This window comes from Chaetodon auriga, chromosome 2, assembly GCF_051107435.1.
Source record: "Chaetodon auriga isolate fChaAug3 chromosome 2, fChaAug3.hap1, whole genome shotgun sequence".
NCBI lineage: Eukaryota > Metazoa > Chordata > Actinopteri > Chaetodontiformes > Chaetodontidae > Chaetodon > Chaetodon auriga.
Genome location: NC_135075.1, coordinates 8527011 through 8551889, shown reverse-complemented (window position 1 = coordinate 8551889; position 24879 = coordinate 8527011). Strand labels below are relative to the sequence as shown.

At 44.4% G+C, this 24879-nt stretch overlaps 1 protein-coding gene across 4 annotated transcripts in view; it reads left to right on the top strand.

The window, feature by feature from the left end:
• frmd4ba (FERM domain containing 4Ba) overlaps window positions 1-22396 on the top strand; it is a 44875-nt gene extending 22479 nt beyond the window's left edge. For 2 of the 4 annotated variants that reach the window (XM_076752717.1, XM_076752700.1), the window contains exons 5-24: window positions 20-104; window positions 1465-1521; window positions 1887-1909; window positions 6011-6094; window positions 6931-6996; window positions 7515-7572; window positions 8238-8324; window positions 13963-14039; window positions 14588-14726; window positions 16019-16160; window positions 16263-16396; window positions 16486-16602; window positions 17040-17268; window positions 17427-17483; window positions 17592-17727; window positions 18329-18493; window positions 18602-19365; window positions 19476-19602; window positions 19968-20216; window positions 21244-22395. In XM_076752717.1, the coding sequence (XP_076608832.1) occupies window positions 20-104; window positions 1465-1521; window positions 1887-1909; window positions 6011-6094; window positions 6931-6996; window positions 7515-7572; window positions 8238-8324; window positions 13963-14039; window positions 14588-14726; window positions 16019-16160; window positions 16263-16396; window positions 16486-16602; window positions 17040-17268; window positions 17427-17483; window positions 17592-17727; window positions 18329-18493; window positions 18602-19365; window positions 19476-19602; window positions 19968-20216; window position 21244 (2797 nt within the window). In that variant the 3' untranslated portion in view covers window positions 21245-22395. Of the gene's footprint in view, window positions 1-19; window positions 105-924; window positions 1359-1464; window positions 1522-1886; window positions 1910-6010; window positions 6095-6930; window positions 6997-7514; window positions 7573-8237; window positions 8325-13962; window positions 14040-14587; window positions 14727-16018; window positions 16161-16262; window positions 16397-16485; window positions 16603-17039; window positions 17269-17426; window positions 17484-17591; window positions 17728-18328; window positions 18494-18601; window positions 19366-19475; window positions 19603-19967; window positions 20217-21243 lie in introns of those variants that run through there. The other 2 variants (XM_076752725.1, XM_076752709.1) reach the window with 2 other exon arrangements.
• The last annotated feature ends 2483 nt before the right edge of the window (window positions 22397-24879 follow it).

Sequence of the window (24879 nt, the reverse complement as noted above, 5' to 3'; positions counted from 1 at the left end):
CCCCAAAAAATCTTCACAGGTTTTATATTGAGAAGATCACCTTTTTGAAAGAGAATACAACAGTGGAGCTGTTCTTCCTGAATGCTAAGTATTTAGTGTTTAATGTAAGTATTCCTTTTCTAAAAACGTGTCTTGTGTGTTTGCTTGTGGACATAGTAATCATATCTGGCGTGTCCATTAGTTTGAGATTATTGCACAAAATAGTTATTGCTTCATGAGATCATGATGAAGATGGGTAATCCAACCACTGGTCAGCCATCATTCTTGATGGTTAATGGCATAGATTCATAAGAAACAGATTTTATTCAGCTGTTGCTTGATGGTCAGATGACAAGTGATCACTATGTTGCTCATGTATGTATTGCTGTCCACACTATGACTCTATAGTAGTATATTGCAAGACTTGCTAAAGCAACATTTAAAATGTATTGCTTTTAGCAAACAGGTTAAGAATGATATTTCTTTAAGCCTGCAGTTGTTTATGTTCATGACTTCATACTCTGTCCTCTTTTATCTCTATATGGAATTTTTGTTCTAATATTTGATTCATAGCATACTATTTATGCTATCATAGCATAATATTTATAGAGGAACTACATGTCTCTGTAATCCCTCTCAAACGATATGCACCCACAATATTTACATTTTTGAAACGCTTCAAGATCATGCACTGTTGTCGAGATTTCAAGCAATATTCAGAATGCTGCTTTCAGGAGCTGTTGGAAATTTCCAAGTTTTACGCAAACTTTATGATTCACTGCCATGTAATAATGTGTTATTATTTAATGCGTTTCATTTAAACAGCTTACACGACACTCAGGTGTATCATAAACAGGCTCAGGCTATCATTTCGATTCAACTGAGTTTTGGGGGTTGAGTGCAATAAGTTTAACATTATTGTATACCGTTTAGAGTTGAGCTAAGTTCAATCATTCACACGAGAGTTGTAGCAGGAGCAGTAATTCCAATCTTTCCGTGAAAAAATTACAGCATAGGTCAAACTGATACGTAGCTGCTATCCGCGGATTTGGGGGGTTAAGAACCGTACGTGGAGCACGTGAATGCAGCATGTGATCAAACGTTGCACTGCAGTTTTTTTCGCGGGGAGAGCGGAGTGGTCACCATGGGAGACGGAGACTGTTGAACCTGCTTTCGGACCGTACCACTTTAGAGAGGGGACCGTAGCTTCAGACAGGACCTTCAGCCAGGCTTTCTATACACCAGTGTGTGTTTCGTCAAGAACAGAAAATGTCAGGACGACTCAGGTGTTGAAAAACAGTATTAAACACACTTCACGACAGTTTCAAAGACATTATTGTCTCTGCTGCAGTGGTTCAGTCGGTAACGGTGGGACCGAGGTACGGGACGGGAAGATTTTCTCTCAAGTCAAGTGTGTCGGACAGACGGCACTTCGTATGTGAATGTGTTTTAAAGCACTGCTAATTTTGCCATTTTTTACATCAGGGGACCATCGAAGTGGAGAGTGAAAATGTTTTCAAGTTAGCCGCATTCGCATTGCAGGTAAGAAAGAGTTAGTCGCAGGCTTTCTGGACTGAAATTTTGTCACTCACCCTTAATGTAAATGAAGACGCTCTCGGCGCTGGCAACATTTGAAAACAGTTGTCTCTTGAGGCTGCTTTGGACGGAGCTATTGTTAAAGAAACTGAAGCTTTCATATTAATGTTGCCGATTAAATCGAAGCAGTGTGAGTTAACGTTAATAGAGAAATTAAAATGTAGTCGAATTAAATGTGTTGATTTGCAACCGTGTAACGCTACCTTTGTGCAGATTATGCAGGTAACGTTGGCTAACATTAGCATACTGGGCAGTTGAGTGTTGCAATTGCTGATCATGCTTTTACTAACTGCACTATTTTCCCTTTTAAGGAGGCCAAAGGAGATTACACCAGGTAAGAAAATTTAAATTAAAACATAAAAGCCCTTCATGAGATAAATGTAGAAAGGTGTAAAGTTACCCTAAAGGGTGGTTGTTGAGCTTTCATTTAAAAACATGCTTTGAATGTGCAATACAGGATTAATTAACTGGGAAGAAAAAGCAGTGTTATTAAATAGTCTAGTACATCTACAGATGCAATGTTTTTGTCTTTTTTTAAACTTACATGCACTAAAATGTTGATACTTTCGCTGTACTGGTATTCACAGACATCCATAAAACATTTCATGAACTAGTGTTTGCAACTGAATCCAAATTCTACACAATTTATGGAGTGCTTGCTCCTTTACTCTGTCAGGGAAGCAGGGCTTGGTTTGTCAGGTTGTTTGGTCGGTGATCAGGATAGAAATGATGGCTATATATAGCCAGTTAATGTTCAACTTGACTCGCTCAGATTTTATTTAATTGCAGACTTCCTTCAGTTAATAATTCCCTTGATTTTACTCTCCTGATATTACTGAACCACTGCTGGCTTGCTGCCATCCACATGGTCCAAACATTGACTTTAAAATCAGAAGACCTTCATTAATTTGGTTGCCTGTAAAGGCAGATGCATCGCGTTTGCAGTTTCAACTAACCCGTACAGCGGCCGGTCTTTACTGACATTGTGATTGCATCACCTTTTAATACATGTTACACATCCTGACAAACAAGGCCAATGTGGCACATGTGCAAATACATGGACTTCTAGTACACCATTTGGTCGATGACACTGGTGGGAGACTCCACAATCTGTTCACTGGTGGAGATAATGTTTTCATAGTGGGCCGTGCTCTCTGAGGCTTGACCTGCTGATAAGGTATGTTATTTTTTTGCCGGCCAAAGAAGTGAAGGGCATTGACTGCGATTAGTAAACACTGCTCTGTCTGCGTGAGTGACTGAGCAGGTTGAAGCAGCACAACCTGTGTGTTGACCCCGCGGCTTTGCCTCTGAAGGCCTCTCTGTCCATTATATGAACACAAAGATTTGTGCTCTGTAAGGAATTGCGGATGTATGGTTTGAATGGCGATACATGCCATGCTGAAAATGCAGTTTGACCCCTTGTCAAACCATTGCCTTTGTTCTCTTGCAAAAAAAAGAAAAAGGAAAAAAAAGCTGGAAAAAAACTTGGCTGTGTCTGCATGTGCTCATTAACCACCCCATTATTTCCAGGCATGATTGACCTGATAAATGTTAATTATTATTTATTGCAGCTTTAGTACAGATTTATGCCTCACTGTTTTGGTTTTGAAACTTCACTCTGGAGTGTAGTGTGCAGTCTGAACCCTCAGCTCGTGTGGGTGTGGGGATGGGCTGTACTTTGTCCTGACTCTGAAAGCACAATAAAAGACAACCTGCCAACAATTCTGGTATAATGAGCAATGATGGGAGTGTGTCCAAATGGAGCTGTCTTTTTCTTTACTTGCACAGACACTGGTTTTCCCCATGCTTGTTCCGATTATGGTTCCTGGATATTAAGTTGTAAGGCACGTAGAGCATTTGTTTTGTGTCGTTTGACAACAGTTGTAGGAATATAGTCCCTTTTTTTCTCTGGAGAAATGTGTAGAAAATGGCAAAATATAGCTGTTTACCTCACACTTCTCTCACTTGAATGTAGCACTGGCCCCAATATGCAACGCGATCATTGTACTGATGCATCCCTCGCTGTCCTGTGGTGGTATTTCTCATTCCTGTGTGTGATGTCCTTTATCTCCACTTTTTGAGAGAACAGGCGTGGTAAATCCCCTCATAAAGCATATAGTATAAATGTGTCTCCTTTACACTGTATCAGTAAAGGGCCCTGGAGCAGTGAGATTAGCCGTGGAGGAGTTAGGGAGACCTCCTCCTCCTACAGCCAGCTGCCTTAAGAGGGATGAGCCAGACCCACTGTCCAATGGTAGACAAGTTGGCGTCAGGAGGACTCACTGTAGTCATGTTATTGTGGTGGTGTGGGCCAGTCCCCTGCTGTGCATTGAATGAATGCACCGTTAGGTTTCACATTGTACTTGTATCACAATTCCCTTCACTATGTCAGTGTTGCATTCATACATTCTTGCTATTGCCTTTACCTTCTGCAGGTATATAATACACGGCTGAATGCAACAGGTTGCAGCTCTTCTGTGGGTGTTCATGAAAGGGATTGTGGAAAATGTAGGAAATCACTGAATTGATAGAAGTCTTTAATTATGCACAGACACGGTTTAAGAGTAACAGAGTTGTTTTTTTGTTTGTGCTACAGGCATTGTCTATGCTACTATATATTAACTGCGAGTAATTTAAAATCAGCTTTGATTGTCACAATGTTAGCTGTGTTCTAATTGTACTCAGATGAACCAATATTACACCCAGATGGTTTTAGTCCTCAGTTCTATTTGCAGGTGTAGCCTGTAGTTAGTGGTTCGTTCACAGCAACAGGCTCTCTCATTGTGCTCCCTCCACAGTCACCATGTCTCAGCCCTGTGGAATAGCTGACACATGAGTATTATCTCTCCCACACTGGGTAGGCTGCGCTGGGCTGGGCTGTACCGGGTGTAGGAATTGCCCCCACGCTGCAGGCTGCGGGTAGATAACCGACGTAGTAATGAATTCCAGATTGCTGACAGGGCAGTGCGGCTGCAGAGCAGATCACCCCGACAACGCCAGGCCCCAGCTCCCCATAAAATGTATGCCATCAAACACGCAGCGAAGTGCAGTGGCAGCAAAACCCAGCCAACCTAGGAGAGGTAGCTGCAGGGAAGAGTGATTCAAGAGCTTCTGCCCTTGCAGTGGCTCACCCTTGCTTTTTTTGTTTAGTAAGCTGGCTCACATAACTGGATCATTATGCGTCTATCCTACCATGTTAGTGGCTGCTAAATTCCATTATTCTTTAGAGAAGAAGTCTTAAATTGATGATCATGAAAGTCAACGTAAGGTCAAATGGCGGTTGGCCTGAAATCATCCAATACTTATCTTGTTATGTTAAGATTATTGTTATAGCTGGTCCAACACCTGAGGATGTTCTAATAGTTTATATTAAGTATGGGCCGACCTTCACATTGGAGTTCTGCCTCAGAGGCTGCAGACTGTTTTGAAAGAGCGCTGGGGCTCGTACAATACTTTTCAACACAGGGAGAGGCTGCCAAGTGCTTGTGAATGGCTTTTGTTCAGGTCTCCAGTGGACTGGCCCGCCAAGCAAGAGCTCTTTTTGTCCAGCAGAAACTGTAGAACCTGTACTCCCTCCTACATGATGTTAGAGTGACTCATAGTTGGCTATCATAGACCTTGACAGTGACAAACGCTACAGCTTGTCCGTTCAGATAACATGGTCAGTTTCTGTTTATTACAACACTTGAAGCCTCTGTTAAACATTTTTGTCAGTTTGTGGGAAAGACCAACTGTACCTGTTTTGTCTGTCATGGTGTGATCATTTGCTACTCTGTGAGGGTGAATCAATATAAAGTAGTTTACCTATCGTTCATAGAATAACTGTGGAGTGCATTACTGTCGTGAACGTTCACAAAATGGCTTTGATATTTTTGAAAAGACGTCTCACTAGGCCCCTTAAAAGGCTCCCCGTGACTTAAAGGCTGTGCATGTGCTTTTATAAATTAAGTCTGGCAAGACATGAAGCTCAAGTTTAGTCTTGGCACGCAGCACTCCTCTTTATAGATAAGAAAGATGAAAACATTATCCTGACACTGCACCTTTTCTAAAGGTTTGCAAACATGAATTATTGCTGCCATGCCTGAAGATAGAAATTCAAACCACACACTGTGAAAGCACAAACATGGAGAAATTTTCTGTGTGCATTTTTAAACTTTGAGTTAAGGTTTCTGTGAAAACATCTACCTTTTCATTCCTTATGGTCCACATGCTGGTATGGAGCACTCAGTTAAGGTCAGAGCAGGACACTGTATGTTTTTCTCCTTACATATGCTGGAGTTTGTAATAACAAGTTTCATCAATTAGCAGAATCATTTTGGTGCTTTGTTGTTCTGTCCTGGCTCTACAGTATATATGAGTAATTAGAAAGGACTCCTGTTATTGTGAATGAATATATTTGCTGTTCTTATAGGTAGTATATGATTTTTTTTTTCAGTGCTGAGACTGCAGCATCAGACCTGAAGCAGCTCCCGCTTCTGCCCACCAGAGTATTAAGGGAGCACCCATCTCTCAATTACTGGTAAGTTATCTGAGCTGTTGAGGCCTCTGAAAACAAACCACAAAATGCACGACGAATCGGGGGAGGGGGCTCATTGTTAGGGGATCACAGCCCAATAGATGCTTGTGGTCTAACCAATACCACAGCCTTCCTCCGCAGTATACACTAATGATTCAGCTGTCAAATCGCCTTAGTGGTCAGCAGCACCCGCGTATACAAAGCAGTAATTTCCCCAGAAGAGCAGTTTGGGTGGTAAGGTGCCGGCAGTCCTGCCAGGTATTTGGCAGAGGGTTTTGCGTCTGATGGGGTGACTAATTAATGCCTGGGTTGCATTAATTACGTTTCCTCATTAGCCCTGAGAGAGCACAGGGAGGTGCTGACAGCCACTGGCTATCTAAAAGGATTGCTGTCTGTCTCTTCAATTCACACTGCTGTTTTTGCTCCTGTGCTTGCACCCGCCCTCACCCCCTCCCCTCTGGCCAAACGGTCATCTGAGGCTGCTGCAGCCTCTGAAGCGGATACATCATTTCAATATCCAAATTAAAATTAAAGTCTTACGGTGTATGGGTGAGCACATGATCACCTCTGTGTCTGCCTCTTTCTGGCTGTTAAGCTGCAGTGAGTTTGCAGCTTCACTTTGCTATTAAAAAGGATGATTACAGTGGGGAGGCAAATGGGATGCATTTGCAGGGGAGCTAGATGAGAGCCATCAGCAGGCCAGTAGGCCAGACTGCATTTTCTGCATGAGCAGACAGAATATGTGTCAAATAAAGGGCCCTCTCACAATCCCTCTGTGGCTGGAATGTGTAACACTTGATGGATTATTCATTAAATGTTTTATCTATATCTATTTGCAGTGAGGACAAAGTGATTGAACATTACAAGAAACTGAAGGGGCTGACCAGAGGACAAGCTATTGTGCAGTAAGTTAAAAACACCTGTGTTTTTATGATGATCATCGATTTGATTTTGGCAAATGAACGTGTGTGTCGCTTGTGCACTACTGCCCCTGATGCCAACATTCTACAGCACATGCATCAGGCCTTCCTCTTTAACCTCATATGTCTGTGGCTGTGGTAGCTGTTGTGATAAGAGGTGGCTGCCAGATGTGTCATTAATTAAAGGAGGTGCTCTTAGAATAGGCAGCTGGCCAGCCTTGGGAGAATGTCAGTCCTCCACTGTGTTTTTGCGGGCACTGTAACTCAGAGCAGCCTTGGGTCATATACCCTCGGATGATTTGTGCCCTTGAACTGATCAATGGACTCTCCCTCCCTCTGTCACAGCCCAGAAACAAATCGATCAGCTTGCCACTGCAAATGACTGCGGCCTCTCAATGACTGCAGCTTAAATCCCACTCTGTCTTTTATACAACAGCCACCGGTTGACAGTGATGAAGTGTAAGTGGTGGATTTGCTGTTAACCTGTTCCGCTTTCTCTGAAGGTATCTGGCCCTGGTGGAGTCCCTGCCAACATATGGAGTCCATTATTACCCAGTGAAGGTAACAGTGGTGCCCTGAGTCACACAGTAGCCTAACCTTTGAACAAGCTTCTATCAACATGCTGTCTTCATTTCTTTTCCTGCATCTAACACATCAATCAATCCTTTAGTCACTTAATTTTATTACATTGAATCCTGAAGCTTGTTCCTGTTTCAAATCTGTGCTGCAGCTGAAACAGCAACACATGTTACTGTAGGAACACACAAGACTATGCTCTGCTTGCCGGGGTCGAATAAGAGAATACAAACTGGCTTAGTAGAAAATTACATCTTAAATAATTCAGTAGAATGAAGTGAAGAATCCAGTGAACCATTGTAGCACATGTTCAGTTCAGCATGTTTTCAGCAAATCCTCTCACTTTCCCTGCTTTTACTCACATCCACTAACTTTCCCGACCAAACCCCATTAAATCAAGGTGTCTGAGGAGATCAAACGGTGACGTTAAAATGACTCAGTCAGTCTTGCAGAGATTTTAAGGCCTTTAATGCATTTGATCTCTTCTTATGTTGCTATTGCTGTGAGCCTAATGGGGTAATTGCTTTTTTTCAAACTCCCACCAATAAAGCTACCTCTAATGAGCCGTGTGTGTGTGTGTGTGTGTGTGTGTGTGTGTGTGTGTGTGTGTGTGTGTGTTTGTGTGCGGGTGCTCGTGTGCTTTCATGCAGGACAAGCAAGAAATACCGTGGTGGCTGGGAGTCAGCTACAAAGGCATTGGCCAGTACGATTTGCAGGATAAACTGAAGCCGAGAAAGGTGAGTTGACCTCTTTATACAGCTGATTTATTTGCTTTTCATCTTTTGCATTTCGCTTTTTCAAAGAGAAACTCCACCACTTGAGACACATGTTCGTGTTTGTTGTTTATTTTTGTGAGGAGGTTTTCCTTATCCATGTCAAGAATCTATGGACATGGGAATTCATATGTTGTACACATTGTAAAGCCCCCTGGGACTAACTTCGAGTCTGGGCTTTAAATAATGAAGCTCGACTTAACTTGGTTTTCTTACACAGTGACATGTAATACTCAAACAAGTAAAACCCTCAGTTATTTGCTTTCACTTCCTTGTGTGCTATTGAGCACTATTGAAACACTTTACTAGTTGAAAACAGCCTTCATCACCGTGCCTCTTGTTAGCTGGTTAATGATCCATCCACACTGTAAATAGGTGTAATTAAGACCATGATTCCCATGCCAGTCAGAGGACAGAGGAAGACGGATGGGGGAAAATATTTTGGAGTATCAGTAAGTGCTGTGTGAGGTCAAGGCTGCAGGTGTAAGAACAAATACTGTACAGTACTCTCAACAGTGGGATGAATAGTCATTGGGATCATAAAACAGCTTAACTTGCAAAGATTAAAAGGGGAAATGCCCAAATAGATTCTCAGCAAAAAATAGTGTCAGCCTTTCCCTAGTTTATTGTGAAAGCTGATCATTGGGCTAGTTAACCATTCAGGTAAATTAAAAAATGATGACACCCCCGTTGTCAAAAGTGTTTCTTTTGTGTGCTTTGTGGTGGATGTTAAGGTACTGGTGTGATCTGTAGAGTGTCCGTCATGCCAAAAAAAAAAAAAAAACATGCTGCACACAAATTTACTGCTCCTGTGCTACAGTGTTTGAGATTGTTCTTGGGATTACCCCCTCCTCTTTGTTTGAGAGGTGCTGTTCAGTAGTGGCAAGCTACTTGGAAAGTATAGTGCGCTCCATTAAACGAAGCTTCACCCCCCTGAAGCTACCCCCCAGAGAAATGTAGCATGCTAAGGTACAGCAGTGTGGTGACAGTAGTTTACTGCATCAAAACTGGTTTTGTTTTGTTTTTTTCATTGAACCAACTTCATTCCAAGTCAGTGCATGTCAGTCAATCATCTGGGCATGCAAAAAATGTTAAGTGTATGTATGTTCATCTACGTGTGTGTGTGTGTGTGTGTGTGTGTGTGTGCGTGTGCGTGTGTGTGTGTGTCTGTCTGTCTGTCTGTCTGTCTGTCTGTCAGCAGCTGTGTTTCCATGGGAATGCTCAATTTAGAATTGGGCATATTTTCAGGACAAACTAGGTTAACTCAAAATTTAATAACACAACTTAAACCACCATAGAAAAAGAATAAAGATCCCAACTCCCTCAGGATCAATTCATCTCTGTCCTCACCCTCTGCCATATTTCCAAAGATTGGTACAGCATACAGAAGGGCCTCTGTCGGGTGCACACAGTTTTTTTTTCAGACTGCAGCAGAAAGCTGCGCTGTGCAGAAATGCTTTGGAAATGTAGCTTGTGTGGATGCTGACACACTTCTTGATCAGTGAAAGAGCTAAGCAGTGAAAAGCTGTTAGATTCAGATGTAGTTAAACTAGTAATGTTGCTACTTGTCGCGCCGCCACTGCCCAACACTGATAGCAGGAAGCTGTTGACATAGCAGGGTGTGTTGTTACACTGAGGCATTACTGGGCACAGCCACAGTGTGTGTCTCCCAGCCCTGCAAGTGGAAGGTGTAATTATGGTTCTCTGTGGGAAGCAGTAGGCCACTGGGACTGGGCCTGGCACTCTGCCAGCTGGGTGGGTGGTGGATGTTTGGAGGTGGGGGACATCAATGTGGGTGGAGGAGTGCTGGGAGGCTTTTCAACTTCTCCAACTCCTTCACACAAGAAGGGATGCTGTCACAAGAGTTTCCTGTTGTGGGAAAAAATGTTGGCTTTTTAAATGACATTTTTGTTGCTCTTACCGATGTGGAAGTGGATGCCAGTGTTCCCTTTGCCTTCAAGGGAGACCTCTCTGTCTGGTGAATATTGATAGCGCTTCCTGCCGTAGTTCACAGCTCCTGTTTTCAATTCAGCCCATCCCTCCTTTCAGGCCATCCCTCCTTGCCCTCTGCCCAGCCCCTCTCAGCATGCTGCATTCATTATGGTAATCTCTGTGAGTGTGTGAGTGTGTCTTGGAGGGAACACAATTGATCAAACAATACAAAACAGTTATCTGTGTAGGGGCACCCGGGGGCTGGATTCAGTGGTGATGCTGGTGGGGGCAATTGTGCGTTTTTTTTTTTTAATATATATATATTTCTTAAAAAATCATCTGAAGTAACAACAATAGCTTAACCTCACATTATCTTCTCTGCATGCATGCCAGTTTCATCAGTCGATGTTGAATCGCCTGAAACTCAAAAGCCCACTCTCCCTGCTGGGTTTAAGAGAAGGGCCACTTTTAATAACGTGAATACCCTGTCATCTCCATTATGTATAGATGAAGTGTATATAAGCACTGTTTAGTAGAGACAGAAAGCATAGATTGTATATCACAAAGATCTGGAGGGGACTTTGGAGAAAAAGAACATTCAACATTTTATTTTATGAAGAGGATTAGACACTATTCAATATGAGAAAGGAAAAATGGAAGACCACAACAGTGTGATGTGTCTCCACGATGGGACTGAAGCAGATGGTGAGCCAAGACTTAAGTCTTTCATGAATTGAACCAGGAGACTTTTCTGTCTCTATTCCTCACTCTGTGTCACTTGGGCCCTCTCACAGTGGGTAATGAGACACTCTCTAAGACCACATGCTGGTCCACATATATGATGAGCCAGCAGAACCAAAATAAATCTTCAGTTTATTATGGGTGAGCGCGTCAGCCTCGGAGTGCTAATGACATGAACGCAAAGACCTGAAAAAACTGAAGTATCTTAGTGGAAAAGAAAGTTGAAAACTGAACACATGGTCTCCCTGGTCATTTTATTTTGATTAAACTCACCCCACCATTAATCAGTACCGGATAAAATTCCTTCTGTTTTCCTCCTCTTGTCAGGTTTTCTCAGCTTTAAGCAATGCGTCATCTTGTGGAAGTGTACAGTGTTGCCAGTCAAGCAGGGCTGGTATGTGACGTGTTATGCGTAGGGTGGGGCAGATCTTTTTCTGTACGGCCATGTGAGTCAGGGCCTTTGACACATTTTCGTCCATGTATGATTTTGCCGTCTCATAGCCCTGGGGGTCCTTGGGTTGTGGGTGTGAGCTGGATCTGAACAGCCTGATCCCATATGAAACCACAGGCATTTCTGGCTCACTTCCACCTGCCTGTAATGAGACGTTTGGTGAAAACAAGGGAGATGTAAATACTAAAGATACAAACATGCAGAAATTCTGTGTATTCACGCAAATGATAAGTGTACTGTTTAAGATGGCGTGTTTCCTGGTTTTAAGAAAATGGTTACTGTTTTTTTCATACAGTAGGAGTTGTGTCGGTGAGTCGCTTGCTATGTGAACTGGCTCGTGTGGAATGATTTCTTGGGCTGTTTCCTTTTTAAGAGGACTGCTTGCAGTCTTGTGATTGTAGAGATTGAGGTGTGTCACGTATTTGAAATATTTCAGCCATGGCTTCAGCCACTGGAGAGTCTTCTCCTAGTTTCATCTATGTGCTGGCACACAGGTGTGGAGTTTCTCCAATGGGAGGAGTAATCCAGTGAAAGTGTGTGTTTATTGCCTAGACCTTTGTTTTCTGCAAATAATGCTAATGATAGTGACTATGGGGTGTTAATTGCCGTGAGGTGCCTTCTACAATGGGTTGAGCTTTTTGGAGGTGTCCTGCTGGCTGGTTCCCATTGTTCAAGTACCATGCTCTTCATTTCACTGGCAGACTGACCATGTAATTGATAAGGACTGCAGCATTGGCTGGAACAGCATGTTGCTTCAGTGATTTAAAAAAAAAAAAAATCATACAAAATGGAAACTTCCTGTCAAATGAATGAATAGACAGATTAAATGTGTAGCTTGAAACTGAGGTTCCATGCTTCCTGGCTAGTATTTATGAAAACATAGTGCATATGTTTCTTTTGCCCGGTTTAGTGACCTGATAGAGGCAGCTCCTGCTATTAATGATTAGACCATAGTAACAGATGACTAACATGTTTGCCCTGGTGGGGGAGATGGTTGCAGCGTTCGGCTACACAGCAGTGCTTTGTGTGGCATTTATAATATGAAAAGTAGAGAAGTTCCCAGATGGAAGTGGAGTATTCAAAGTCTCTGTAGGATTGTGGCTTGTCTGTGAGTGATGGGAAGTGGAGCAGAGATGAAAGTCTTCAAACAAGGACAAACCCTGCCCAGCAAATACTTGTGTACAACCTGCTCATCTGGTCTGACTAAAAAGGAAGCGAGCTCGGTGTGTGGGAGAGAGACAGACAGACAGAGAGAGAGAGAGAGAGCAGTGCAGAGTGGTACAGAGCCTTGAAGGCGGCGTGAGGTGTCTGTGATGTCAGAGGAGGGGGGGTGGTTAAAGGGGCGTGGCCTGCTCAGCTGAAACTCTTGCAACACCTATCTGGCTCCAGACAGACAAGAGAGAGTATTGTTCGAGGAAGCTCTAGCCCTGTGGGAAACTCAAAGTCAAAGGATTCAGTACAAAGCCAAGAGAATTCAGCAGGGCTTTGATAACGGTAAGCTTTTCCATTATGTCCACCTATTACCTGTTTAGCTTTTTTAAATACTCAGTGGGTTTTCATTTGGAATTTTGTCCTTAGGCTCTTCTAAATGTTCTCTTTAGTGTGTTGTTGTACCTGCTCTCTGTGTTCTAGATAAGTATAAAGGAATGTCTCGCGGTTGGTTTGTTGAGTCTGAATTCGGCTTTGCAAAGTCCAGGTGGAAGTGTGTCATCTTATTGTGATTGCTTAAGGTTTCTTTAGGTAAGATCTGTCACTCGTGGTCGAGCTGTATGGTATGTTTCTGTAGTTTGGACTAATTGAGGTTGTAACCTTCTAGGTCAATATCAGGTAAATCAGTGCTTAGAAGTGCTCTCCTGCGTTACTCTCAGCCCCACTGTTGTGCAGCGTCCTTTCTTTTTACCAAAATGCGAGTTGGGGAGAGTTGTTCACAGGCAAGTTGCTCCAAATGTGTTTAGTGAGCCCAGTATCAGTGGAGCAGATGTTTCATTCTGACACGGAGAAGTCCTGCCTCCACAGAAGAATGAAATTAGAAGCTGGCCCGCTGCCTGGCACAGTTTTGCTCCCTGCAGTTGCAGCAGCATTTTAATTGCTTCTGCGTTAGCCCGAACCTGTACCTGACTGGGCGGCCCGCTGAGCCCCATTCAAAGCTTTAGCTGTTATGATGTTTGCTAATGTTGCAAGCTGATCAGTAAAATCTGTGCTCAAGGGCAGGCTGCTAGGGCTCAAACAAAGCCAGCTGCTTTAATACCTGCCTCCCTGTTGTCGTTCTTGTCGTCTTTTGGTGAGATTGACCCCACTGGTTTGGGGAGCGTCTAACTTTTCTGAGTACACTGATGCACTCCTGTTTTACAGCCCTCGTGGTATCAAATTACGTGTCTGCTTATGTACAGTAAGTCCATGTTTAATCAAGAGTCCTGTGTTGGGTTGTGTGTTCAGTGATGTATATCTGTCTACCCCTCCCCTCTCTCCTCTCTGCAGTTGTTTCAGTGGAAGCAGTTGGAGAATTTGTATTTCCGCGAGAAGAAATTTGCCGTGGAAGTGAACGACCCACACAGGTCAGAGATCTTAACTGATCTTAATAGGTCTTTTTCCTGTTTTTGAAGTGTTCCCATTTTAGCCGCTGCCCTCTTTCTTCCAATGTCTTTATCATACACCTTACACACAGTGAAGGGCATCTGCAGCCAGTGGCCCATTTAGGACACTGTGTTAATAGCTGTAACCTGTCTGTGAAATGAGTGTTTTCCTGCTGTTCAAGGGCCACTTTATTAGTCTCTGGTTTTTATGAGATCTCTGCTCCTCACACAGGCTTTAATGTGGCACTCCAGCCCTTAAAGGTGTTATTAAATCCCACTGTCTGTTTCAAAACGAGTTTGATGCTGCTGCTCATCTCGTCAGTATATTATTACACAAACACCCACAATTTTAATTGGATAAAAGTTTTATTTGATTTCAGTTCTAATCTTTTCATCACACATATTTAAAAATCTTAATTAAAGCCTCGTTTATCTCCCATCATCTGTTTAGTTTTTGCATGCAGTTACTGAACAGATTTCCTTTTTGTATCAGCACAAGCACTGAATGTTGGGCTTTTTATCCCTTACAGAAGAACAGTGACCAAGCGAACATTCGGACAGACTGGTCTGGTTATTCACACATGGTATGCCAGCCACTCTCTGATTAAAACCATCTGGGTGATGGCCATCAGTCAGCACCAGTTCTACCTGGACAGGAAGCAAAGCAAAGTGAGTGTCTGTTTTCTCCTCACTGATTTACTTGACTTCACTGGATTTAGTTAGAAACAGTTTATTGCAGCTTTTACACTGATGGCGGGCCTGTGTAGAGAGCTTACCTCATGTTGAGTGACCCAGCAGCTGATCAGTGTGTGTACATGCATGTTTGCATCCATGCTTGTGGTGATTGGCTTATGTACGCTGTGTGTTTGTCTTCTCCGCTGCTCAGTTTGTCAAGTAATGTCACCTGATTAGAAACTTCATTTTGGCTGATAACACTGATTACCATTCAGCTGACTTCAGTATCAGCTGTAGTGTTGTCCTGTTTTCACCAGGCTGTAAAATGATGCTTCAGACAGATTAAAAACACTGGGCATGTCTTTCTCTTTCAGTTTGATTGTGGACTGTTCTGTCTAAAAGGTTATTGTGCAAGCGTCACACCCTGGTGTAACAGTGACCGTTCATCATGTGATGCACTGCCTGATCCGTGTCCCATGCCTGTGACTTGTGTAAATAGCTTGGTGAAGGCATCACAGGCCATCAGGTTTCGTGTTAATATGCTGGTCAGCCGTATGTTGTGAAATTGTTGCGTCCTTGCTTTAAAAGGAACAGAATTGCTGTTATCTTTTGAACCTGAAGGAACAGGCGGTTAGGTCGCTGAAATTGGAAACGCACAAGAGCTTGTAATTGCCCTGAGTTCTGATATAGTGGGCAGAATGATATAGTTGTAGTAGTAGTGCCTATTATTATGCCTATTTTTGTCTTGTCTGTGGCTTAAGAGGAAACACATTCAACTCAAAATAAACTACAATTTGCCATATAAAATGTGAAGTGTTTCGTTTGGAAGGGATACATGTTTTTTGTGGCTGCACCGTTGAGGATAAATAGGAAAAAGTACAACATGCTCACCCTCTAGGTCTTTGTGTGAGCCCTGAAAGTGGCCTGAATGCCATGCATTGGTGGTCCGTGTGCTTGTGTTCATGGTGCACATTTCTTATCGGGGCGGTGTGTGTGATGTGCATTTTGGAGTGAAGATGGATGAGTGTGTGTGGCTGCAGTCAAATGAGGTTATTCAGCCACTGTCTCCCTCAAAGGCAGATGGTGTGTCAGTGTTCATCCAGGAATAGAGTCCACACTGATTGATGAGAGAGCTGTGCGCTTGGAGTACCAAGCATGCAAATGGCCGCCGCTATCGCAGTGCGCTATCATTAAAAGTGAAATACCCCGAATCCCTCCTTCACTACACATCTCCCCCTTCCTCGTCCCTGTTTCTTCCTGCTAACCATCTCTTCCTCACCCTACAGTCAAAGATGACCACAACCAGGAGTTCAGGAGACATCGCCATGGACCTGACAGAGATCTGCGCCCCGCGGATCACTAAGCTTTCCAGCATCGAGAGCAAAGACCAGCTTATCATGGCCAGCAACGGGAGCCTCATCTCAGCCGGTAAGCAGAGAGTTAATCAGCTAATGGCCTCTGTTCATGGCAGATTGTGAGTGATGATTTATTGCTATAATTTGTAGTTAATCAGACATGTGCTTCTGCCAGGTTCTGCAGACTCCGAAGTCAGCGAGGAACAGAAGAAAGAGAAGGTGGCTGAGCTGAAAAAGAAAGAAAAGGAACTTCAAGACACACTGACACAGAAACTGGAGGAGCTGAAGAAGATCTGCATGAGAGAAGCTGTGAGTGTCTCTCTCCTGCTGCTTTTTTCCACTGAAGTTTAGAGCGTCCACACTCTCAGCTCACTGTTGGTTGTTGTTCTCATTTGCAGGAGCTCACGGGCCGATGGCCTAAAGACTATCCCTTGGCCACAGGCGAGAAGGCTCCTCAAGTACGACGCCGTGTGGGGACCGCCTTCAAGCTGGATGACCTTTTCCCCTACGATGAGGTTAGTATAGCTGTTGCTGTGTTGTGTTTTTGTTATGATGTATTTGTGTCTGTTATGTAATGTAGTATGTCACACTTTGTTGAAACACAGCTCTTACACCACTGTGTGTGTGTTTACCGAGAGATTATTTAGATCATTTTGACTATTTCAGTGTTATGTGTTTTGAGGCTTACGTTGTAGAATGTTTTGAGAGAAACATGGTTTCCATCTCCAAGTCAGTTGGAAAAATGAACACGAATCATAACATAAATGTGAATATGAACGTGTCAGCAAACTGAAAATGAATGTTTTTAGATAAATTCCATGTTGCGTCTTCAAAGTCTGTTTCTTTGTTCTGCTATTGGCAGGATCTGTCTTTATTCTGGGGAAATTCCACCGTTAACTCTGTGTGTGTGTGTGTGTGTGTGTGTGTGTGTGGGCTGTGTGTTTCCCTGTAGGACCCACATCTGAGGAATCTGGAGAGCAGGTTCGCCTTGCAGCAGAAGATCGTGGAAGCAGCCATCAAGCTATCCAACGAGGGTGACCTCGGTAAGACGGTGAAGAAAAAGAGGAGAAACAACTGTCTGGATGCCATGAGGAAGCTGGAGGAGATCGAGAAAGAGATCAACGCCTACAGGATCAAGAAAGGAAAGAAACCCACTCAGAGGGCCTCACTGATCTTAGCAGGTAGATGTCAGAAACGGCGTCAGTGAAAACTACACTCCGCTCCGCTTGCACATCAAAGCATGGAATTCATTTGACTATGTAATGGTAATTGATTGCAAAGTCACTTTCTATGAAAAGCGGACTACCTCTGAGGACTGTTTTCCCTCCTCTGTTATTAGATGATGTCAACCCTTCAGACCTCAGCTCTCTATCTGACAGCCTCACTCTGGATGACGGTAAGTGCCCAGACATAGCCATGCTCATTGTGCACACGTTTACTCCTCCCTCCTTCATTTACTGCATTTTAGATGCATTTTAACCAAGCGACCGTTTTTAATTCCCAGATGACGAGCTCATGTCCCAGCGCCAGCGGTCCAGGTCGGTGCAGTATTCCCCGAGACCACACCATGCGGAAACTCTGGACATCCACTACAACAAGGACAGACGGGGCTCTGCCAATGACCAGCATGCAGACAGCAGGTAAACAGCTAGCTCTGACACCTGTGAGAGATATTAATATTTTCATTTGCAGTGTGTGTCTGGCAGTTGTTATTGCTGAAGCATTGAGCTAGTACAGACCTGTAGACCAGATCCAGAGCTGCATTCCTGCCAGTCACCTCCTCCCTCCTTCTCCTGCCTCTCCAACAATCTCCTTCTTATCAGCCCAACGCACAGGCTTTAAAAATAGATGGAAAAGAACATGTCGCTGCCTGTGAAGGAGCAGACAACAATTCCACGCTGAGAGGGGAGAGGGAAAGGGAAACAGGAAAGTGGCTCTGGAAACTGAGTTTAATGGCTGCTACTTCGTGAGTGGTTCCAGAATGATATGGGTGATGTGTTGCCCTCAGCTTCAAAGATTTAAACTCATTTTAAACCATCATAATGCTTACCGCTGCATGAAAAGAAAGCTCAATGGAGTATGTAATGGCAATCGTTCAGGTGTAAGTGATGACCAAAGTGCTCTCTTCAAGCAAACCAAGGTGTTTTTTTTTCCCTCCATCAGTTTTGAGTTCAGCCGAACAAAAAGTTCTGCCCTGAAGAGGCCACTGCCCTGAAACCATTGTTCTTATCTGTGTTCCAGATTAAATTACAGCCAAGTCCAGGAATCACTCCACTACAGTCACCGTGATGCCTTATCAAGCCACAGCAGCACGTTTAAAGCGACTTCCAGACAGCCACGTGATGTCCGCAGCATGCCTCCCACACCCCTCCTCACCCGCAATGCTTACAGCAGCACCCAGCTCAGGTAAGACCTCAGAGACCTTTTTTCACTTGTATATCTGCTTCATCAACAGCTCTCTGTGTGTTTTGGTGCAGCTGCGAGTCCAAACAGTTACGTTTTTTCCAATTGCAGATCAGAGGACGCCCCACAACATTTCCGCCAGCGGAGCGGTAGTCTGGAGTCCCAGTCCCAGTTCCTGACGGAGACTGACCCTCCTGTGCCAGCGTTCACCTTGTCTCCAGCCCGGCGCAGCAGCAGCACTGAGATCCTGGATGACGGCTCCTCCTACACGAGCCAGTCCAGTGTGGAGTACAGCATCCCCGGCAACCACACCCACAGGCGCAGAGCTCGCGGCCGCCACAGAAAAGACATATACGCCAACACAGGCAGCATGCCCAACTTGGCTCAGCCAGACACCCGCTGCTACGCCTACCAGCCGCGGGCCCGACCCACCACCACAGCGTACTATGTCACAGGCTATCCCAGCTACGCAGAACCAGAGCCTTACTCTAATGGAGTCTACATGTACGACAACGAGATGGAGGGACACTACAACGTCAATCCCTCCTACCACCCAACCCCAACAGCTTATCACAGCCACGACATGCACAGTCACTACGGTAACGACGAGATAGACGGCATGTCACAGAACCCGTACGCCACACTGCGACCACCCAGGAATCGCCCGGTGCCCCGCAGCAACGAGCAGGTCAGCAAGAACATCCAGAAGGCTTTGGTGGCGGAACACTTGAGAGGCTGGTACCATCGCAACGCTGCACACAAACAGGCAGCATACAACTACGACTACGACTACGACAGAGGCTCCCAGCAGAGCCTGGGCTATCAGACCATGCCTGCACCCTACAGCCACAACAGCAGGAACACCTACTCGTCAGGTTAGATCACCACATCGAGTGTCACAGTCTCTGGTGCATTATGTCCTTGATCCTGGTTTCATGTGTAGGTGGGTCATTTGTTGACTTGTTTTTTTCTCCATTGTCCTCAGCGTCCTCCAGTGGAAACTGGCACAACCACATGAGTGCTGGTGGTATGTTGGAATATGACATGCCCATGCATGCGCCGCAGTCTTACTCTTACAGTACAGCCCCCTACAGCCACTCCACCCACAACAGGTGAGGAAAAAAAAAAACTTCAGCTCCTTATCCAATAAGCCACTCCCTGATCCTCCTTATCCCCACAGCTAAGCACTAGTGTTTAATTACCTAGAATGGATGGCTGCAGAAAATATAAGCTGCGATCCTTTTTTTCTTTTCCTTAAACACAACAATACTGGGGTTTGATCTGTAGCCAATGTTGCATTTTCTTCAACTTCTCCTTTAAGTTAGGAAATCAGAAAACATCCGTCTGCTTTCACATGACAGCCTGGTTCCGCAGTAGGATTATAGGATCTGTTAAGCCAGCAGTCAGTCTTCCCTCAGAGCTTAAAACTGGTTCTGCTATCCTCCTTAACTGTCCACTGGCCCCTGCTTTCTTATAGATATGGCGCCTCCCAGCTTTTTAAGGGCTCCTGGCACAGCCCTGATGGCCAGAGGCGCTGTGCCCTTTTCCCTGCTAGTTCTTCCTCCTCAGCTTCCTCCTCCACCTCCTCCCTGCCCTCCTCCTCCTTTCCCTCCTCCTCCTACTCCCCTGGCTGTCGGGTCAGGCAGGTGGCCTCCAGCCCCGCGCAGCCACAGTCCTCCAGAGGCCACAGGCTCAGTAAGGTGTCCTATGTGAAAGGTAGTTCATAGTAAGTAATCAGCAACGGCCGGAGCCTGTGCGTTTGCTTCTTTTAGTCTGTCTGCAACGTGACTCCATAGTCTGCTTGTTGATGTTTTGAAGTGAACTTTGCATTTTTGAGATGTTTCGCTGATCCTTCATTGTCATGTATGATAAGGTAACTGCATGGCTTTAAAAAAAACATGCCTGCCCTACTTCCTCTTCCAGCTGGCATTTTGTCATCCAGTGGTCACATTTCTCTGCAGTGTGCCTTTATTGCTCAGGTTTTTTTTTTTTTTCCTTCCTCTTGGCCCATGCAGAGGCTCCCTGCCCATGTGCTGCCATTCACCCTTGACCTTTGCCCCCTCTCATGCACAGATGTCCCCCAGAGTATGAGTGGCGGAGCTGTGATAGGATGGCGTGCCCTGCGGGGCCTTTAGAGAGGTGTGGTGAGGTTGCCTATGCCCCTGACAAGGAAAATTAAGCCTCCCCTCAATAATCAAAGTCACAGCACAGACAAAAGGGTGAGAGACGAGAATGTAAACCTTCCCCACATGGTTAACATGGTGATGGTGATGTGTCTTTTTTCTTTTCTTTTTTTTTTTTTAATGTGGCAGGGATTGACAGAAAGCTCCAAATCATTTCACATTACTCTTGCCGATTCATGCTTTTTATCTCTGGGTGTCTTGTGGTGGTGGGAGAGCACCTGTGTGGCAGAGGAAAAAAATGTGACCCCTGAGTATTGTCGCATTTGAAGGCTATGCGTGTAATGCCTGCGTGCATCTGCTGTTTTGCTGAGTGAGAATGTTTGACCCTGGGTTGACCTTGTTTCAAACTGAGATTAACTGAGACTGAGATTAACATCATGTAATGTCATTTTTTTTATACATTTCTTCTATTAGTTTAGTTCCTGATGTTGGCTGGATCCAAGCAGAAATATGAGCGGATGCTTTTGACAGCCCAGGGTTAATGCATTCTCTGCTCCCTGTTAACCAGTCACAAGCTCCACTCACTTTGCCTCCTGTCTAATGTGTGTCAATCTTGTGTGTTTACTACAGATCCTACTTAGATGTCAGTCAGATGGACCCACACATCAGTACCCAAATGAGCACTAACCTGGAGCCAGATGACCAGATTTACTGGCACGAAGACTCAAAACCGGGGACAATAGTGTAGTTGCCTATCTGTCATCGTGCTGTGTTCATTTTTCACCTTGACAAGGTGTCATTGTGCCTTAGACTGCACTTACTTACCTGTTTTTGTGTACAAGGGGATCCAAAGAATGAAGGAATTTGGCTTCTGTGGAATTCAGCATGTAAAGGAAATGAAGTCCTCTCATTTTCTCTTCTCTTTAAAGAAAATGCCAAACTGTTTTTAAATCATAACAAAGCCCCACGGGAGCGTCTACATGTCTGGATTTGCGAGTGTTTGTGGTGATGGCACTTGTGCACTGAAACTAAACCAGGACCTGCTGTGGATTGTGTGGTCTAGCCAAAGGGAATGTGGACTAAGCTTCTCCTGTGTTTCTCTGTGGAGGGACCAGCTTCACAACCCAAGGACTAGGATACTGAGCCGCAATGAACACACACTTGCACACATGTATGAGCACTGTAACCATGAAGGATCGATAAGGACACTGTCAAAATGAAGGAACTCATTAAAAATGAGTGAAAAGATGGCTTCCTCCTGGAACATTCTACAGTCACCACATCCGGTTTGATCATAGCATTGCGTGTAGCTGCCACAGTGTTTCCCGTACTCTTGTTTGTCATTTAAGAAGTATTCAATCCGTCTCACTGTCAGTACTGACAATACAGTTGAGCCAAAATGCTTCTGTCACACCATTTGAGTATTACCTAAAGTCACCAACTTCGATATCACTGCCACATGTGATCCGTCAGTGCAGGAAGACAGAAAACCCAATTTATTTTTTTTTTGTTTGTTTGTTTTTTCATTTTATTTTTACATGGTTATTTCATCCATGCTGGAAATCATGGACTGGTGCTCCTAATTTCTCTCACGAGAATGAAGTTGTATGTAAATGTTGGTATTGTAAATACACTGGTTCCGTCTTTTTTTTTTTTTTTTAGAGCATTTTTATGTACTTGAAAAGCATGTAATATATAGTAAACAATTGTTGTTAAGCTGGTTCTTAGTAATTTGTATAATTGCATTTGTTTGAATTAAAAAAAATCAGCATTTGAAACAGCTGTTTGGTTTGTAGGTCGTATATATAAATAAGAGCAATGGGCCAACTTTTAGACTCATCCCTCTGAGTGCATCAAAACAGCATTTAGATCTAAAACCATTAAATGAGGTAACGCCTGTTCAGCCAGTTCAATTAATGAAATGGGGTTTGAAGAAAGCACCATTGTCTCCACATAGGAAAATAGCTCCATAAGTTAAAGTCTCATTTACATTCTCTTGCTCTGCAGGCTTTGTCACAGTAGCTTAGGATGGTGGTCTTGGTCATCTGGAACACACAAATGCATTCTCCACATATAAATGGTTTGGAAACTGCTTATCTGGGGTGCATTCAAGGAGACACATTATAGTTCGAGAGATAACTGGCTACATCCCAGTTCTTTTTTTTTTTTGAGCTCGTACGGATGAGTGCCGGGCTATAATCAGTCGTGATGAGAGCTAATTATGAATAACTGATTTGTTTTTGGACATGCTCTCGCTCTGCAGAGCTCTGTCGCTCTGCCGTATGTTCCCACTGTCTTGCTGTGTTGCTCGGCTGGTTTTCTGTGTCCTTAAGCCATAAACCGACCAAACCAGTCTTTAAAGCCTGTCACGCCCATCATGGGCTATAACCTGTTCTTCTGTCCTCCCCGTGAATGACAAACTAGCGTTTATAGCACCAAACCCTCCCTGGAGGCATCCATGTAAGAGAAGTCTGCTGTGCACATGCACCCCCCCTCCCCTCCAGATTACACTATAACCCTTCACCTCCTTTCCCTCCCTTCCTTCCCCAGCAGACACATTTTCTCTGTATCCTGCCACTGGTGCCCTCTTTAGGAAGGCCGCAGTTGAGCAGCTTCACTTGCTCGCGGTGCCCCTCGGTGTCATGCCTCTTGAAGGAGCTCAGGGGAGGTCTCAGACACTTCAAGCTCCTCGGCTTTACCCGAGGCAGTGAGAGAGGGGGAGTGTTTTGTATCCAGCTGTCTCCCTCTGTCTCTGTGCCTCTGCTGCTTCACACCAGCTGCAGCCAGACATCAGGCGAAGCTGTTCCAGCTGACACTCGACTGCATAAACAAAGGGCTTCTATGTACTTCCCCCTCATCAACACACTAATACTGTGATATGGAGAGATCGTAGGGCTGGGTCTGAACCTGGATACTGTTTTAGTCCTGACCAAAAGAGTTAAATGGATACTGAGTGCTGAGACCTGTCATCAGACGATGGGTTGTGTTAATACTCTTGTCTATTCTTTCAAGAGTGGTTTGCCAATTTAAAGCTGCACCAATCAATATTTTTTACATTAACAGTGGATTAATTGACTGTGTGCGATGTGAAAGGTGTCATTCAAAGTGACAAACCCACAGAGACCCACAGTTCCCTTCATTGTTTTGGTTCCATCTCATCACTCTCACCAACCCCGTTTTTAGCCGCAGCGGGCTCTAACACCCTGACTATACACTGCCTGCCCAGCACCAAACACTGACCAAGATTTAGCAGCTGAGGAGTCAGATGTGTCCCCCAGGAGCTGCATTCCTACGAATGGTGCTAAAAGGAGAGTGAGTGTTGGACTTCATCAGCTGGACAATAATAGGACGCTCAAATGAGTCGACTGGATGTGTAAATAGACAACTGTTTGCTTAGTTAACCGCATCGACTTCATAAGGTTACATAATATCTTTGTTATATTAACAGCTTGTTCTCTTAAGTAAGTAGCAAAAAAACACTTTATGCTGCTTTAAATCTATTTTTTTTTTTCAACTCAGACTTTTTAACTCTGAAGACAAACATTTGTACATTTCTGAAAGTACGATATAAAATAAGTGTCGTTTTGGAATCAGGACTAAGACTTAGCTATCGAATGGGCTGCAGTATCGAACATTTTGAAACGACACCCACAGAGCAGATAGGTGTCACACATGAACCACTCCACTCTGCCACCGGGATCAGCCAAGCTCAGATTAAAGTGACTATAAATCATGTTACGCCGTGGCTTCCCCAGGATCAGCACATTTACCTCCGTCCTGGGAGTAATAGCTCTGACAAGTTATGAAGGGTGAGTAGTTGGATTAGCAGACCGGCCGCATGCACTCAAGCGTTGTTCATGGGCTAATATGGATGACCTCCCGTCATGGAGGCAGTAAAAGCAGTGTGGGCGTATGGGGAGGTTGAGCAGGATTCTGCAGAACGCAAAGGTCACAGTGGGTCATCATCACTGTGTCACATGATCAGCTGTCGTGTAGGTCCAAGCAGCCTGATCTGCTGAACGACAGGCTGTTTGAGTTATGAGGCTAGCTAACCAGCTCGGCCAGCAAAAAGCCAAAGCCCCTCAGGCAGGCTGAGGAGGGGGGGATCAACCCAAAGTGAGCCTGACCCAACAACATTAAGTACTGTATCATACTAAAGTGCTCCCTGTCCCACGCCTTTGTGTTGTGGAAACTAAACAGGAGGCAGATGTTGGAAATGAGAAGCCTGCACACAGAGCAGTGTTGTTTCTTAGCAGCTGGTACAAC